Source organism: Podarcis tiliguerta (assembly GCF_965153285.1).
Source record: "Podarcis tiliguerta genome assembly, chromosome: 5".
NCBI classification, from domain to species: Eukaryota; Metazoa; Chordata; class Lepidosauria; order Squamata; family Lacertidae; genus Podarcis; species Podarcis tiliguerta.
Window position 1 is genome coordinate 73,948,797 of NC_139538.1, and position 18,501 is coordinate 73,967,297.

Here is an 18,501-nt window from a genome sequence, read left to right on the forward strand (position 1 = left end):
CACGCCCCAAAGTGTGTTGGGGTTTTGGTGGGAGTGGAAGAAATACTTTCTATTTTTCTCAGATTAATGTGTTACCCTTGGTATTTTTTCATTGCTGATCAATCACACCCATCACTGACATGCCACATGACGTGAAATAGTCATTTCAAAGCAGGTTTTGATTTATTTCAGCTATACAGTGGTGCCTCACAAGACGAAAAGAATCCATTCCGCGAGTCTCTTCGTCTAGCGGTTTTTTCGTCTTGCGAAGCAACCCTATTAGCGGATTAGCGGATTAGCGCTATTAGTGGTTTAGCGGCTATTAGTGGTTTAACGGCTATTAAAGGCTTAAGGGATTAGCTGCTAAAAGGCTATTAGCAGCTTAGTGCCTTAGAAAAAGGGGGTGAGGAGCGAAAAAACCCACAAGAATCGCAAGACATTTTCGTCTTGTGAAGCAAGCCCATAGAGAAATTCGTCCTGCGAAGCACCTCCAAAACGGAAAATCCTTTCGTCTAGCGGGTTTTCCGTCTTGCGAGGCATTCGTCTTGTGAGGCACCACTGTACTTGCATTGCATTTCAATGTACTCTTACTTGGAAATAAGCCCCACTGGATAAATTTGCTTCCAAGTAAGTATGAATAAAATGATAGTACATATCATCTGGAATATGAGTAAAACCATTCAAACAAATCAATATATGTTTTTCCGTGTGACCTGGCCTGGAATTAGTAGTGACATGACCTGGTTGCCTCCCATTTCTGATTTTTTTGGCGGAGTTGTGCACTCAGTCACGAGTTTGCCTTCAACCAGCTAATTCAGATATTTCCTATTTGTGACATAAATGTCACACTAAAAATGCACCCAAAGTACTGAAAGTGACTGGCATGGTCCAGGTTAATTTGTCTGATTCTGTTGGAGGTTTTCATTTTTAATTTTGGTGTACTTCATACTCTTAAAATGCTATTTTCTTCACCATTTTGGATACCGAAAAAGGATTTTATATTGGGGGGGGAAAGGAAGTATACAATTTTCACCAATAAATTAGGTAATCTCAATTAGTGCCACATTGTAGGAGTGCTTTATATGTTTATTTAGTGGTGGAGGAAGGCTCACAGTAACCACTGAGGCCAATGTAGGAAAGTATTTCAAATTGTGTGCATGTCGGCAGGTGTTTGCATGACCGGCAGCTCTGTCCCATTTGCTTGGAACAGGATTCTATTTTGGTATAATTTTCTCTGTACAAGTGCAGAGCTTAACTCATAGTATTTCATAACATGGCTGGGCCATTCAGTGCCCTCCTTGTCTCGTGTATTGGAAAGCTGCAGTGCGAACACGTAAATCACCCCTCCCCTTATTCCTCACTCTTCCCCTGGAACAGAGATGCTGGTAGATTAGAGTAGTCCAGATTCCTAAACAGTTCAGTACCTTGATTTAAGATTGTATGTCCAAGAATTATCCAACCACCTATCACAAAAAAACTGTTTGTCAAATGGCCAGGTTTTCAACAGCTCTTCAAGTTCTATTTGCATGGTAGTTTTGGAACTCAATTCAGATGGTAGTAAAGAGCTAATGATAAGCTGATATTTCACTGAAAAGTGTTGGAGAAGAGTAGAATGACTTCCATTCTTCTCTATCTACACTCTGGAATCTACAGGAGATTCCACATTCCAAGGTAGCTTGTTTGGGTGGAAATCTGTCTTAGTAAGTATAAGTGAATACAGGCCATTGTTTAACAAGTGATAACTTGCTTCCAGTGCGTGTGACCATTTTACAGAGCCTCAAACACATTACTTTCCGATGGAATCAGTGATAAATTCAAACTCTCAGTCATCTAACCACAATTACGGCTGCAATTAGGGATGGAAGGACCTGCTAGTTCTCCCAGTTTCTCATTTTTTTCCAAATCTTAAATTCTGCTCTCTAGATTTCTGCCACAATTTGTGAATTTCCTCGCAAAAATTCACCAGCATTTTGGTGTGAATTTATCCTAGTGAACACATTTTTTCATACCAAAGCCCATTGTACTCTGAGCCCCCACTGAACTCTGGAGTACTTACTTCTGAGTAGACAGTCTGTAGACAGGACTGGACTGTAAGCAATGAAAATTTTGGAGGCTGCACATGTGAATTGGCCCTGTGTAGTAGCTAGCGTACTACTGTTCTACTGCCCTGTATTGCCAGTGACATTTTTTATTATTATTTCCTGCTCCCAAAAGTTTATTTCATCTTAGAAAATTAAAGTACAATGCAGTGATACATACAGATGATTATTTATATGAGAAATTTTAGCAAAAAAAGTACACAGATTTCAGATGTGATTGAAATACATAAAAATAATAACTTAAAAAGCAATGTAAAATATAAACATACAATGAAGGGGAATATATATATATATTTAAAATCTTGTATTTTTCTTCACATGGAATAGGGAACACAAGTTGGAAAAAATGAAACAGTAAAACGAAAAACAGCCAGCAATAGGGTGGGTTGGGGGAGAAGACAGTGATGAAATGGCAAAAAAGAGAGAGATAATAGTCCAGACATAGGCAAACTCAGCCTTCCAGATGTTTTGGGACTACAATTCCCATCATCCCTGACCACTGGTCCTGCTAGCTAGGGATCATGGGAGTTGTAGTCCCAAAACATCTGGAGGGTCAAGTTTGCCAACGCCTGTGATAGTCTGTGTTGAGAGTTGTCAACCTGTTGTCTGGCAGATGTTGAGAAAGACACTTCCAATCAGCTTTAGCCAGCATGGCCAAAGTGATGGTGGGAGTCCACAACATCTGGAGAGCACCATGGTGCCTGTCTTCAGTGTTTTCATTTTTAAGTAGGCGGAAGGACCCAGTTCCCAAAACAGTTCAGCTAATTTTCTACTCTGAAAGTGCATGAATGCCCCAGTTGTGCTTTTTAAAAAAAATAAAATAAAAATGGAGGTGATACATGCCTAAGTACAATGGATCCAGGTGGTACACAATGGCTACCATTATGTAGAACCTGTGGTGTTATTTTTTTTCAGTCCCTAAGGAATGTTCCTCCTTCTGGCAGCTATTCTACGTGATCAGGAATCCCATGCAATGTATTCCTTGCTGGACTCTACTACTTTAGATTGCATGGAGAACAGCATTTCCAACTTAGTCCATTTATTGAAGAGCCCAATCAGCAAGTAACATAGCTCTGTAGTATACACCTGGCACCAATATTGAGTTTCTCTTCAGTGCCAGGTGAATAATTTTCCCTAGCCTTTTCTTTAGTTTTTATGATTTTATGCTAATTTGTAGTGCAATTTGCTGGGTGATCAAATCCATTGTATTTATTGTATTTTCATTTTTATGCTGTGCACCACTCGGCGAGCCCAGGCTGCAGAGATGCTAGCAAATATTTCAGTAAATAAAACAAAGCGTGAGAGCAATTCACACCTCACATACAGGAGAAAGATCAAATAATTGAATGCTCATACGTGAAATATTTCTTGCAAATACAAAATCAGCATGTTTGAGAGATACTTGTAGCCTGTCCTTCTCCCTTGCATACTTGCTTTAAATATGCAGACAGTTTTTTTGTTCAGAAAGAGGGATCATTCAAACATTTCACACACACAGTTTGAAGTGATACTGTCCATCACTGGATACATTACATGGGACTGTCACTTGTGAAGCTTGACTCTAAGACAGCAGGAATTTTTAGGATGCAAATGTTTTGAGGTAGGTTAGAATACACCCATCATTAACAGCTATGGTATTATTCAAGCTAAATACACTGAAAGGGGGAGGTTTTCTTTTAGTTGATACATCAAACATTATATACCACTTACTAGAACAAAAGAGCTCTAGGCAGTTTAAAATATTCATGAAAAATACCAATAAAATTGTATTTATGATGGTTGTGGCATTAGAGATCACAATAAGGCACAAAACATGTAAACCTGGTTAGGCTTGTAAAAAGAAAAAGGTAAAAAAAAAGTCATCTCTAGTTCAAAAGCTTTGCACACTAGAGCCTTGTGCACTGATTTCAAAAAATTATTGGTTTGCAGGAAGATGAGTGAAGGCACTGACAATAACAAAATGCCAGTATTTTAGCTCCTGCAGTGCTAATCTCACTATTGGCCCTTTGAAAGCTGCTAAGAGGCAAAAGACATTCTAATAGAATGTTTTTCACATGGTCTGATAAGGAGCAGTTAGGCAAACACAAGTTGCTTTCAGCTGCTAATAGCAGCGGACCTAACAGACAGCTGTTTTCGCTACATAGGAAAATGAAGGTTAGGGAGTGGGGAAAGATACTTAGCAAAGCTGAATCCAGTACAGTATTTAAAGGTGGCCTTGTTGAAAGTCCCTTTTCCACACAACTAATAAAGGTACTGGGAACCTGCCCTCCTTTACATCTTACCTTCCCAATGTGATTACATAAAAACCCTGTTTTAACTGATGGCCGCAACAGATTGCAAAATAGGATTTATTGATGGCTTGAAATGTGCCCGAGGGCCTCTCTCCTTGATAGTAATTTCTGGGACTCCCTAGGAACCGCTATAAAATTATGATGTAAATTAGATTATTAATTAGGACAAGTTTAGACGGTTCAGTGTGCATTATTTTTTATCGTTATCAGGCGAAAACTCAATAACAAACTGATGATAGGGAGCTGTAAGGTATCTAGGAACTTCATAAATGTAAGCACCAATGCTATTTTTCTAGAAAAAGACGTACCGGAACTCACCATGAATGCCTCCCTTGTTCTCTTACAGTGGCAATGATGCCCACCTGAGAGGTGTCAGAACGGAGTTCCAGCTGAAAAAGCCCTGGTAAGCACCATCCATAATCTCAAGATGGAACAATGACCTAAATGATGAGGAACCTGTTCCTCTCCAGGTATTGTTGAACTACAGCTCCCATCATCTCTGATCATGAGCCATGTTACCTGGTACTGACAGAAGTGGGAATCCAGAAGGTCACACATTCCCCATCTCAGACCTAAAAGTAGCCAAGGCAGTGAATAGCTTGCAAGTCATGCCATGATCAGCATCAAAGTGGCTTCCTCTGCCTAGATACTACCTTAAGAGAGGAGTTGTCGGTTTCTGTGATCTACCCAAAGTTATTAATCCATTTTTCATTTCTTAAAGTATCGCCTCCTACTGAACTTAGGTTAAAAATGTACTCCCCAGGAGGAAATTCCCCCTAAATGTTTCAATCAAATCTTCCACGGTTGGTTTGCCTTAAAATCCTGGCTGTAAGATCCCTGCAGTGCTTGCAGGGCATAGTTGATTGAAATTCTGCACTGCTACAGTGGCCGGTGAGCGTGGGCTATGCAAAGTGCCTACTTGCTGGCAAAGCAGATCTTAGAAATGGGTGGTTAGCGTTTTGCAATGTTAGAGAGCATTTAGCAAGCAATGACCAGGCTCTGGCAATTCCAGGAGACAGTCCTATTAGCAAAACTGCAGATTCCAAAGCATTAGTGAAGCTGGACACAATCAGAAGCCCATTGGAATTCTGTGCAAGAAGCAGACAAAGAAAGAATCCCAACAATGAGAAACAGCAAAGAATGGCGAAAAAGCCCCCTTCCCAAATGAATGGAGAGTTGAATACCTTGATATAAAAAGAAGTTGACCTCTATTTAACCATTCATTTTTGTATTTGGCTACAACTTTGGGGCATAGTTTGTATTACGTGTGCTTGGGGAAATAATATGACCGCTGTGTTGCATTGTAAGAACTTTGTATAGGTAGGACTTTTCATTATATTATTTTTAATAGTGGCACTCTTTGATATTACGGCTGAAAGGAAATGCCTCTCAAAATCCCTTTGCATATTACAAAAATAGTAGAGCTACTCCAGGTATATCTTGTAAAATAAAAACCACTTCTGAGGACTAGGGCTGGATGGTATCTGGTTTTCAACATTGTGATATATCACAATGCCCAAACACCAAAACCATCTGAAAAAGTGGCTGGGCTCGGGAGGGAGGGAGAAGCGACCAGGAGGAAGGGAAGGAAGCTTCCTGCTTGCTCAGTTAAAGGAGTTCCTAGTGACTCACTCCCTCCACAGCCCAGTCCCGGCCTCAGCAGAGGGAGCCTGAGAAGGTTCTCTCCCATCTGCCTGCCTGCAAGCCGGGTGGGCTGCCTCATTCTTCCTGCGACTGACCGGGAGGAAAGAGGCAGCCCGCCTAACTTGCTTGGGCAAAGGCAAACATGCAGACAGGCAGATGGGCAAGCTGGCAATACATCGCGACTCCCTGGCTGCCGCCAGCACAACACAGGCAGGAGTGAAATGCACTGTGATGGGCCGTGCATGTATTGCCAGCTCAAAATGTCTGAAACTGGTTTCAGACAATGAATTGAAGTACATGCACATCCACATGTAGACATACTTTTTAAAAAAGTTGTGCATTATTCACACATAGTATGGCAGCTTTCTCCAGTCTTAGGTTTTCAGATGTTGTTGGACTATCCCCATTATCCTTGACTATTCTGGCTGTGGACAATGGAGGTTATATTCCAGCAACTTCTGAGGAAGGCTGTTGTGTGAGATACACTTTGGGCACACCTTTCAGAAAAATGTACCTGGCAGTTTGGCAAGATGTAAAATAGGCCCTATTTGAATGAACTAAATCAGCAATTCCATTTTGCACCAAGAACCCACCATGTTCGAAGTGGTGAGAAATGCAGGGTAGAAAGCATGCGTTTTAATTGGTCATCCGTCCACTGATTATAAATAATATTTTGCATTTCAACCAATAACAGATTCAATTTATACAAGTGTGCATGTATCACCAACAGCTAATTCATTATAGGTGCCATTTTGAGATAGTGAAGTGAGTGAACCTTGGAAAGAAAGACAATCCTTAATACATTTCTCTCTCTCTTTAAAGTGGCATTCTAGAACAAAAGGTCTAAACATTTAACTTATAAATGTATCAATTAAACATTGTTCCCATTAACCCTGGCTGCCTCCCCACCACCACCACACCATCAACTAACATCCTAATCCTATCAAAGTTTTCTCAGAAACGGTTCCTACTTTCTTCAATGGATTTACTTGCCCAAATATAGGGAAAGTAGATTTGATGCAGGAAATCCATGACCCATTTTTTAAAAAGTTAATAGAACAAGGGCTATGATTCTGGGGGACAGAACAACTTAATCTCTCCCCTACTTCTAATTCTCTTGTCCTGATTAAAATTGCACTGTAGGTTTCTCCCTACAGGACAAACAGCAGCCACAGGGGGAAATTTCAGTCAGGAAATGCTGTGGGAGAGAAATGTTACTGCCACATTTTCCGCAGCTCTGTGTGAGGCCTTGTCCCACCGCATTCAGATAAAAAAAAACAACCTCTGGGACACAGTTGGTTTATATATTTCTTCCACATCATGTCTAGTTGTGCCCTGAAAGTTGGACAACACTGACAGGGCAAATCAGCATTTATTTCATGAGTCAGTTTCACAAGGGTTTATTCAGAAGTTATGTCCCACCTCTTCATTAATTTGCAGAGGGGTTTTTTCTAAATAATAATAATAATAATGCACGAAAACTTGTATTTGAATGGTATTTTTGAATCTATTTTCTCACTAAATAGTTTTTTTTATTACTTCATAGTATGCATTTATATAGGCTTTTTTAAATCCCAAAGCACACTACAGTGGTGCCTCGCAAGACGAAATTAATTTGTTCTGTGAGTTTTTTCGTCTTGTGAATTTTTTCGTCTTGCGAAGCACCATTGTGCATTGACGGTTTCCCATAGGAATGCATTGACGGTTTTTTAAAAAAGGCGCAGGACGTTTTCGTCTTGCGAAGCAAGCCCATAGGGAAATTCATCTTGCGAAGCAACTCAAAAAACGAAAAACTCTTTCATCTTGCAAGGCATTTGTCTTGCGAGGTACCACTGTATATATATAATACACATTTGGGTGTGTCTTTTGAGCTTAGAACTGCATCACAATTTTGGAGAACTGAAAAATTCAAAAAATATCTACAGTATGTCTAAGAGGCTACTTTGAATTGGAATCCACAAAGAGCAAATTCCTCAAACATCCCTACTGCCATGAACATGCAGAAGACTGAACTTTAAAGTGTTCAGTTCAATTTATTTTTAGTTCACTCACTATTAACTGAACGAACTAAAGGTTTCAGCCCTCATACTAATAATGTGTCTTTGCCCATAGATGGATTTCTCCACACATCATCTCTTCGTGAATAAGAAATGGATTCATGATACTCTTGGCTACGTGAGCAAATTAAGTAAGTTATTTTTTGACCAAAAAAAGTTCCCTTTGAAAAGAATGCACAGTGGACTTACATACAAAATGATTTCTCTGACTTGGATGTGAAGCATGGTAGCTGAAGACTTGGAGGACAAATTGAATGAACAAGTAGGAAATCCAGACAAGTGGAATGTTAATGACAAGTAGCTTTATAGAATATAAGCCTTCCCATCAGTTTGTATGTGGTAGGCATGTCAATTAGTGCAACATTCTGGCTATTCAGAAATAAAAATTAAAAGTGATAGGCCCTGTGTTCTTCCCCAGTCAGGGTGTGGCTGCTGTCATAACCCTCTGGTACAAAGCATCTGTTCAAGATGAAAAGAAGGTTAAAGTGCCTTAATGTCTCAAAGCCCAACAGAGAGGTGAGGTTGTTAAAGATTGAAACGGATGCAAACAGATGCTGTCTCTTTGCACGATATGGCTATGACAGGTTGATTATTATTGCTTTGAAATATTTGCAAGAAAAACCTTTGATAACAGGCAATTTCATATTCTGACTATAAGAGATACTTAACTAAAAGCCGCTCATTTAGCTCTGAAGAGTATTATTTTTAGAAAGAGACAAGAAGTGGGGGGGGGGGGGGGACATCAACCAGTGATGGGGCCTGAATGATTTATTGTGTTATTAATGAGTGGAATAAAGATTCATTCATCTGTTCAAACAAAGGAAAACAGCATTACATATTTCTCTAAAAGAGCTTGCCTTAGTTATGCACTGCTCCCACACTTCCTTTGTAAAGGAATATTTTCCTCCACAAAGAAAACTGAGTTACATAAGAGCACATGGGAACATACTGAAGTTCCTTGCTGCCGTATTTTGACATCATCCTCTGCAATCCCTCTCTGACTGCTTTATCAGCCAACAGCAACTACCTACCATAGAGACTTCACATCTTGGAATGAAATAATCTCTCCATGGTGGCAGAAGACACCTGGGAAAGGCCTTACTCAAGTCCCCATTTCACAAACAACCAGTTCAGTGGCTTTCATATGCACCCTCCCCCCAAAAAAACATTCACCAAGCTGAACACAGACCCTACTAGAAGCTCAATAAACCTCATGCTCTTGTGGTTTACCTAGGACTGCAAAAAAATGGGACAGGAAGGGTTGTTTAGCTCCTGTGAGATCACAATACATGACTATATTTGAACTGTCTTGGTGAATCATGAGTTGTGTATACCCAAGTTAAAAAATATATAGTTAAACTATTAAATGGTTTGAAGTCACTAGATTCCACCTGACCTATCTAGCTTGTTACTCAAGATTCATGTCACCTGGTGTCTGCATTATTGCTTCTATTGCCTTAACCAAAAGATCAGATGAGGGCCCCAGGTGAGGTAAATAGCCTTACACTTGCTCTTAATCTTCCCATATACCAGGTCAAGTATTTTAACACCAAACCAGAAGGGCAAAAAGCAGTCCTTGGGGTCGAGGAGGAGGAGGTGACATGTGGTGCAGGCTTGGCCAGCAGGTAAACATGGGATTTTTGTTGTTGTTGCAAGAATCAGGAGGTGTTGAATCTGTGTATTTAAGGCAGCCCTAAACATCCTTGTCTGTCAGTTTTAACAGAGGGGGCCAAAGGCATGGTGCCTGAGCTACTCTCTTACCCCTAAAGATGGTCTCTCCATGGCAAGGTTGAGGCACAATGGTGGGGCAATGTGGGAATGTTTGCAGTGCTGCTGCTGCCCAGGCTGTATCTGCTCTATAAATAAATACAGGACTTTAGTTGCCAGAGCTGACATTTTGGTACCTTCCATAAAACACAAACATTAGGGATTTTTTATAAAAAAAAATATGGAAAAAGGATATAACTTTTTAAAAAGAAAGAAACCTGTGCTTAAATGTAATTATCTGCAATTGTAATCCAGTGAACTGGATTTCCACAGCTTCAGTTTGATGTAAGTTTTACATTCTCTACACTTAATTGTGATAAGAATAAAAGTTATGGACCTCTTTGGGTGTCTCTTGATGACAACGGTTGCTGCTCCACCACAACTCCAGGGCTGCCACCAAACAGGCCAGGAGCAGGCCCACTGCCAAAATGCAGAAGACCCCTGCAAAACTGTGAAGCTTCAGGGCCTTCCCATCCGTCTGTGCGTTGGTGTGGCTGTTCAGATCACAGCGTCCCATTCGTGGCCACCATTTCTCTTTGAACACATCCAAGTATCCAGCTTCTTGTAGTTCTAAGATCCTGCAGAGATCATTTTAGGGAAAACCACAAGCATTATATTTCTACAAGGAAAGCTTGCACAGAGGAAATCTGCAAAGGAAGAATATAAATTTGACAATCGGCAAGGTTTGTGCTACCAAAAAAATGTATACCCAATTGTACAATGAACGAGATATGAACACTGTAAAGTTTTGCAGGAATCAATATTAACAACACACTCAAAAAGTTGTGAATAAGTAAGGCCCTCTCAACATATTGGGTTGGATCCACCATTGTACTTGTGGGGTGGAAATGGTGCTACCGTTGCTGTTCAGCAAACTGTGGCACAAGTCTTTCCTCAGCATTATCTTGGTGCCATGGTCAAAAATACCGTATTTTTCGCTCCATAGGACGCACTTTTTCCCCTCCAAAAATGAAGGGGAAATGTGTGTGCGTCCTATGGAGCGAATGCAGGCTTTCGCTGAAGCCTGGAAAGTGAGAGGGGTTCGTGTGCACCGACCCCTCTCGCTCTCCAGACTTCAGGAGAGCCCCAGCGCCAGCCCCACAAGGTCGGGGACAGCGGGGAGGCGGAACGCTGCCATCCCGCTGTCTCCCGATGTGGTTTGGAGACTGACGGCGGGGAGACGCGTGCTTCTCCCCGCTGCCAGCCCCTTAAGCTCCGGGGACAGCGGGGCGGCGCAGCGCGTCTTCCCGCTGTCCCCGGACCTGATCTGAAGGCGGGCGGCGGGGAGAAGAGCGCTTCTCCCCGCTGCCTGCCCCACAAGCTCCGGGGACAGTGGGGAGGCGCAGCGCGTCTTTCCTCTGTCCCCGGACCTGATGTGAAGGCGGGCGGTGGGGAGAAGAGCGCTTCTCCCCGCTGCCTGCCCCACAAGCTCCGGGGACAGCTGGGAGGCGCAGCGCGTCTTCCCGCTGTCCCCGGACCGGATCTGAAGGCGGGCGGTGGGGAGAAGAGCGCTTCTCCCCGCTGCCTGCCCCACAAGCTCCGGGAGCAGTGGGGAGGCACAGCGCGTCTTCCCCCTGTCCCCGGACCTGATCTGAAGGCTGGCGGTGGGGAGAAGAGCGCTTCTCCCCGCTGCCTGCCCCACAAGCTCCAGGGACAGCTGGGAGGTGCAGCGCGTCTTCCCCCTGTCCCCGGACCTGATCTGAAGGCTGGCAGCGGGGAGAAGAGCGCTTCTCCCCGCTGCCTGCCCCACAAGCTCCGGGGACAGCTGGGAGGCGCAGCGCGTCTTCCCGCTGTCCCCGGACCTGATCTGAAGGCTGGCGGCGGGGAGAAGAGCGCTTCTCCCCGCTGCCTGCCCCACAAGCTCCGGGGACAGCTGGGAGGCGCAGCGCGTCTTCCCCCCTGTCCCCGGACCTGATCTGAAGGCGGGCAGCGGGGAGAAGAGCGCTTCTCCCCGCTGCCTGCCCCACAAGCTCCGGGGACAGCTGGGAGGCGCAGCGCGTCTTCCCGCTGTCCCCGGACCTGATGTGAAGGCGGGCGGTGGGGAGAAGAGCGCTTCTCCCCGCTGCCTGCCCCACAAGCTCCGGGGACAGCTGGGAGGCGCAGCGCGTCTTCCCCCCTGTCCCCAGACCTGATCTGAAGGCGGGCAGCGGGGAGAAGAGCGCTTCTCCCCGCTGCCTGCCCCACAAGCTCCGGGGACAGTGGGGAGGCGCAGTGCGTCTTTCCTCTGTCCCCGGACCTGATGTGAAGGCGGGCGGTGGGGAGAAGAGCGCTTCTCCCCGCTGCCTGCCCCACAAGCTCCGGGGACAGCTGGGAGGCGCAGCGCGTCTTCCCGCTGTCCCCGGACCGGATCTGAAGGTGGGCGGTGGGGAGAAGAGCGCTTCTCCCCGCTGCCTGCCCCACAAGCTCCGGGGACAGCTGGGAGGCGCAGCGCGTCTTCCCGCTGTCCCCGGACCTGATCTGAAGGCTGGCGGCGGGGAGAAGAGCGCTTCTCCCCGCTGCCTGCCCCACAAGCTCCGGGGACAGTTGGGAGGCGCAGCGCGTCTTCCCCCCTGTCCCCGGACCTGATCTGAAGGCGGGCAGCGGGGAGAAGAGCGCTTCTCCCCGCTGCCTGCCCCACAAGCTCCGGGGACAGCTGGGAGGCGCAGCGCGTCTTCCCCCTGTCCCCGGACCTGATATGAAGGCGGGCGGCGGGGAGAAGAGCGCTTCTCCCCGCTGCCTGCCCCGCAAGCTCTGGGAGGCGCAGCGCGTCTTCCCGCTGTTCCCGGACCTGGTCTGAAGGCAGGCGGTGGGGAGAAGAGAGCTTCTCCCCGCTGCCTGCTCCGCAAGCTCCGGGGGCAGCTGGGAGGCGCAGCGCGTCTTCCCCCTGTCCCCGGACCTGATCTGAAGGTGGGCAGTGGGGAGAAGAGCGCTTCTCCCCGCTGCGTGCCCCTTAAGCTCCGGGGACAGCTGGGAGGCACAGCGCGTCTTCCCGCTGTCCCCGGACCTGGTCTGCATGCTGGCGGCGGGGAGAAGAGCGCTTCTCCCCGCTGCTGGCCCCACAAGCGCCTGGGGGGGAAATAAAAATTTTTTTCTTTATTTCCCCCCCAAAAATCTTGGTGCGTCCTATGGGCCGGTGCGCCCTATGGAGCGAAAAATACGGTAATGTTGAGAACATTACTTAGTACAAATGAGGCCTCACCTGTGAGTTCAGAAGCATCTCTCTGTTGAAAAGCAACCCCAGCTGTGACCAGTTAGAGGAAGCAAGCACTATCAAGCTGTGCTTTTGAAGCACACAAACACTGTGCTTGTGGGTAGGAGTGCAATAGGTCTCCAACTACAGGAGAAGTCCTAATGGCCTCTGTGCAAACCATTGTAGGCAGCGATGGCTACTCCCTTACTCAACAAAACAGCCCATGAAGAAAGGCTTGACTTAGAGACCTTAGGATAGTAAATCTGATAGCCAGAAGAGGTACAGCAGAGAACCCCCAACCTGTCAGGCCCCATTTAGCGAATTCCCTCCCTACACACTATGAGAGGGCTGAACAGGCATACTTTCTTTGTTCTCCTGCCTATCATTTCCATTGGTTTATTAAATTGACCTTGTTATAGTTCCAGGTCCCAAGAGCTCCAAATCATACACTGAACTGGATAGATTAACAATGCTTGCCAAATTCCTGTCCAGCCAGATTTTCACACTGGAGTGGTGAGATGTGGACACAGAAAACAATGGACACTGGCAGAATTGGGATGGGAAGCAGCCTTGACCCCCAAACAAAAGCCAACAGGTAACTGTAGAGCTAGGCATGGTTTCCTGCAATCAGCTTCTGTGGTACTGCATATCAGCACAGCAAGACTTAAGAGAGCACTACCTTACATATTCATAGCCCCATTTTGTTTGACAACTGACAGGCATGAAAACCCTTGAATTAGGCACCACAGGGAAAAACTGCAAACTTCATACAGATGCTCTGATGATTAAATCTCCAGGAGTGCTTCTGTTTAAGGATCATACCAGTCATTGACAACAGCTTTGTACTCCTCCAAAGAGATTGTGGGAAACAGAAATTCAAGTGTGTGGGGTGGGGAACTATTTTCCATTGAAGCACTGCCAATCCTAAACTAGCACATAGCTGAAGATGTCAAACAGCCCTGCCTGAGATCCTGGCGATCTACAGATAATCAAGACTGGGCTGCTCTGACTCACGCAGGCTTGGTCATGTACACATTTTGTACAAGATGTACAAAATCTGCCCCAGCTACAATAAAACATGTCTCCACCATATTTGTCTCTACAGCCACAACAGGCACTGTAACTCTCCAGTTATTTGACGTTACCCTCAATGGCACACTTGAGACAGATGGATGACAACAGACAAAAGCTCTGACTGACCTGGATAGCCCCCCAAACTGCCCTGGTATAAGTCAAGTGCTACTTGATTATAGTTTAGGGAGATCCATCTTGAACCTGATCTTATCATGATCAGAGTGAATATAAGAGCATCATATATAGAACAGAAGAATAGAAGTATTTCTGCAGAGTGAAAACCATAACATATGCCATCTGCTTCCTTTCCTGCTTCTGGAAACATCCCATGGGCCCCTGATGCAATCCCACACTCCCAGGATAAATTATATAAGCTAGTGGTGTTCAGCAAGGTAACCGCCTGTTCTGCTTTCCTTTTTTCCACCTAAATTGTCAGTTCAGACTTCCAGGAATGCTCATGTTTTGTTTCCAAAGCAAGACACACTAAACCAAATGCAATCACTGTTGCACATATTGATTATGAAGGTGACATGTTGTTCAGGACTTGCCCTAATGAAATGGTATTTCTGGTTCTCTGTTAGCTTATTTTGGAGGAGATCTCACAGAACGTCAAAAAATTATTCTTTCTGCTAGTAGACGAAGCCTCCTTTTGCAGAAGGCTAAATCTGGATCCAACCCATTATGCTTTTAAAATATACATCTGGTATTTTAAAGAGCAGAGCAAGAAGCATGAATTATGAATGTGGCAAAAAGGTGCTAGGAAACTTATTATCATACAGGTATACTCATTAGAGAGAGAGGGTTAACCACAGTTTCCTGTTGAGCAGCAAACCTGGGTTTGTTGCTGTGAAAAAGGCAAAGTGGCTCTTAGGAGCACCTCACATTTGCCTACCTTTGAACATAGAATAATAAACCACACACTTCTCACTGATTACTCCCCACTTGACAGTTTTCATTAATTTGTAGCCATGGTTTTCTACTCTCACACAGTTCTTCGCCTGTGAACTAGTCCTAATTTAGAAAGGACTGCCCCTCTGTCCCTGCGTCCCCCATACTCACCTGAATTGAGAACCAGATGGGCCATCCTGTGACCCTGAAGAAGCGACAGAACTGAAATGCATTGCTACAAGCGATATTCACCCAGAAGCAGCTGATTAGCCAAGGCTCTAAATGCCAGCAAATGGGATACTCGGCTTGGGGAAGGGGTTCAAGCCCAAGCACTTTTGTATTACCTTTGGGAGAAGAGATCCCTGTATGGACTGCCATGCTGGAGCGCTATCCCATATCCTTTGCTGCTGATGCTGTTTCCAATGACTGTCACGGAGCACTCATCGTCCGTCAATGCCGCGTACTCCACTACTGCAACGTCCCACAAGAATGCGTAGTTGCCTTTCTTTGCCTGTAAAAACAAGGGACAAAACTTTCAGACACATCTTTAACTTTGATAGAATGTTATCATTCTCTTTCAAAAGCTATCAGTTTTTGAACAGAGAATTCTTTTTTACTCATTTTAATGTAATTTCTTTATCTTCTGTTTTACAATTTAGAGTACTCATTTAAACATCTTTAAAATACCAGTGACTTCCCTTCTTATTGGTTCATTTTGCATATCATAAATCCCTGCATATTTTACAAAAACTAAACCATTCAGTATTCCATTATTACATCCATCAAAACTTATTTACACTGTTGTATTTATATTACTGCTGCCAATGTTTTCAAGTGTACACAATTTCCCCCTATATATTCAATAAATGCTTTCCATATTTCTCCAAACATATGTTCTCCTTGTTCTCTTATTCTATATGTTAAGTCTGCAAGTTGTGCATATTCTGTCAGCTTAAGTTGTCATTCTTCTTTAGTTGGGACCTCGTTCGTTTTCCATTTTTGAGCTTACGAAACACAGGCCACAGTAGTGGCATATATACATTTTAAGAATGCTTTAAAATCACCAAATACATTTTGCCAGACCCAGGTCTTCTCAAATTCACCTCTATTTTCACTATATGTGTAACATTTAGTGGTAACATACCTGTATATGAACTCCCCCCCCCCCAAAAAAAATGCTGTAAGAAATTTCCCAAGATCAACATTCTTTTAACTTCTCCTGAATTTCCAATCTATGTTTAAGCTAAGCAGAACTCTCAGTTCAAAACTGCTTCAAATTTCAATTGGGGTGGGGGGAGAGCCTCACAACGTAATGTGGTTTAGGTAAAATTCCAATGCAGAAGGACTCCTAAAATTCACCTCAAGAATTTGGGGAAAATTCCATATCAATGTCATATTCATAAATCAATGTGTTTTTGAAAGAAATTTGGGATGACTTGCCCAAATCTCTCTTTGTGTGAAACAGTAACACAGTAAGTGAAAGACAGAGCAAATCATGTATTGTCAAAGACATCTAGTTTGTGTATCGAAAGTGGCCCTAATGACCGTTTTATCAAACCAATTATGTCTAGCCAGCTTGAATAAAAGTAGCCACTACAAGGGAGAGATTAGAGCCACAACCTTCCAGGATAATGTTAAAAAAAAGGGTATGCCCCCCACCCATACCTTCTACATTTGAGTGACTTGCAAGAACTGTTTAAGTGTCCTGATAATTAAGTGAAGGATCTTGTAAGTATGTGATGGCTAGTTCAGACACAAAACCAAATCATGGGAGTAGATGGATGAGCTTCCTTATTGTAAGCCTTCCCTCTGCCCATGCAACTAACCTTAGATCTGGGATTGGTGCTAGGGCATCATTCTTGCCTATCATATGGGGTAGGAGGAGTCCTTGCAGAGCATATATAAAGGGACTCCTTTGGTTCAGATAACTCCCTGATTCTGAAGGCTTATCCTACAGGGGCAGCAGAGTTTCCTGGAGCCTTAAAAACCAGGCTTAGTGGGCTTTACTGTAATTTGGGGTGGGGAAAACCCAAGATTTTGAGGGTGAGTTGAAAACTTACTGAAAATAGAGATGCTATTTGAAAATAGCAAGTGAAACTAAAACTTACAAGCCTGTTTGGGGTCAGTTTTATTATTTGGGTCAATTCTCCCAATTGCTTTTCCGCAGAGATGTGGCGGCTGACTACCATCCATATCTGAAATCCATCATTATAAGCTGAGAGGGAGCTTTCTGAAAATAAGCAAGCTTCCTGCATCCTCACACACGCACCCCCCCCCCAACTCCTTCAAAATACCATCTAAGAATGCCAAGCCAATTTGGAATTGAGCCAAGGCTAGTTCACCTATCACTACCTGGAAGGTGCGGGAAGTGTAAATGTTTTATATTTACACTTCGTTAATAGATTCAATAACGCTCTTTAATTCTTCATTAAATTTTGTGGTGTGCTTTTTTCCTGTTACAAAGTAAACCTTTTTGGGTGAAAGAATGAAACAAGCCTCATTTTATTTCAGAAAAGAGTAGTGTGCTTCAACTATCAGAAGTTTAGTTATTCTAAGGAAGCTTTTCTCTTGTGACATCGTAGGCTAAAGGAACCAAATTCTCCCACGAGTTTCACTTGTGGCTAATATTTACTTATATTAGTACACACCTACACATCTCTCGTCCGCAAATGTCAGCTCTAATTGGGATTCCAAACAGTGACTGCATGCTGTGCGCATGAGGAATGTAAATCATTTTCGTTAACATAAGATGTAAGAAATGTCTCTGGATGGGAATTCAGGGAGAAGAAACCCGATCGCTTTGCTTGGTTAAAGTAATCATTGACTTCCTAATACATTTAAGTAATATGTTTTTAAGTCTCCAGTGAATGTACAAAGCACAGTGGAACAGATGGGCTGGTGAATTTAATGCAAATAAATGAGTAATCATAAATGCAGGCTCCCAAGCTATTAAAAGGAAGTTTAGATCATTTCTGTTTTCTCATCAGGTTCAGGGAAGCAATAATTTTGAATGTGTAATTAAATAAGAACACCCGCCCTCCCCCCTGCAAAAAAAGGCATATGGATGTTTCTTTTTCTTTTGGGTGTTTTTTTCTCTCTTGCATATGGTTCTGCAAATTTACATCAGGAATTGGGGACCAAATTAGTTGTTATTGTAATCAAATGCCAAGTGCTAAAACTGCTGCTATATGAATCAGTCTCTTTAACACACAATGTTAGAAGCCACACAATGTCCCGACGTCACACAGCACAAGGCATCTCCTTGCTTCCGCTTGCTGATGTCAGGCAAGCACAGAAATTTGACCTATCTACGAGACAGGTTCTATTAGTCATTGCAGAGGGGGAACCAGATGCACAGCACCTGTCTTTACCATAATGTTCAGATTGGCTCTTACTATGATTTAATCATTTAATCTCCTCTCCCCAAGAAAGTCTGGGAAATGTAGTTCTGTGCAATGCGTCAGAAGACTCCAAAAGAGAACTGTCAGTCCATTCACACACAGAACCAATATTTCTAAAATTCATTGGCGAAA

General features: G+C 43.8%; 1 protein-coding gene and 2 long non-coding RNA genes across 11 annotated transcripts in view; 1 reads left to right on the forward strand and 2 right to left on the reverse strand.

Moving 5' to 3' along the window:
• The window catches only part of GRID1 (glutamate ionotropic receptor delta type subunit 1), a 696,635-nt gene that overhangs the window by 14,743 nt on the left and 663,391 nt on the right, over positions 1–18,501 (reverse strand). For 3 of the 6 annotated variants that reach the window (XM_083439934.1, XM_083439933.1, XM_083439935.1), the window contains exons 14-16: positions 15,313–15,479; positions 10,175–10,415; positions 9,832–9,921 (exon numbers count right to left, since the gene is read on the reverse strand). In XM_083439934.1, coding sequence (XP_083296060.1) covers positions 9,832–9,921; positions 10,175–10,415; positions 15,313–15,479 — 498 coding nt within the window. Of the gene's footprint in view, positions 1–9,831; positions 9,927–10,174; positions 10,416–15,312; positions 15,480–18,501 lie in introns of all 6 variants that reach the window. The other 3 variants (XM_083439937.1, XM_083439938.1, XM_083439936.1) reach the window with 2 other exon arrangements.
• Positions 1,649–15,306, forward strand: LOC310677344. Of its 4 annotated transcripts, XR_014511101.1 has the most exons (5): positions 1,649–1,679; positions 8,126–8,201; positions 9,604–9,695; positions 13,499–13,601; positions 15,071–15,306. It is a non-coding gene; the product is annotated as an uncharacterized lncRNA (long non-coding RNA). The 4 variants fall into 4 exon arrangements; XR_014511100.1 differs by having other exon boundaries at positions 8,126–9,695; XR_014511102.1 differs by lacking the exon at positions 1,649–1,679 and having other exon boundaries at positions 7,876–9,695; positions 13,503–13,601.
• Positions 2,164–8,427, reverse strand: LOC310677377. Its single transcript, XR_014511141.1, has 2 exons — positions 7,847–8,427; positions 2,164–7,597 (listed from the first exon to the last, which is right to left on the reverse strand). It is a non-coding gene; the product is annotated as an uncharacterized lncRNA (long non-coding RNA).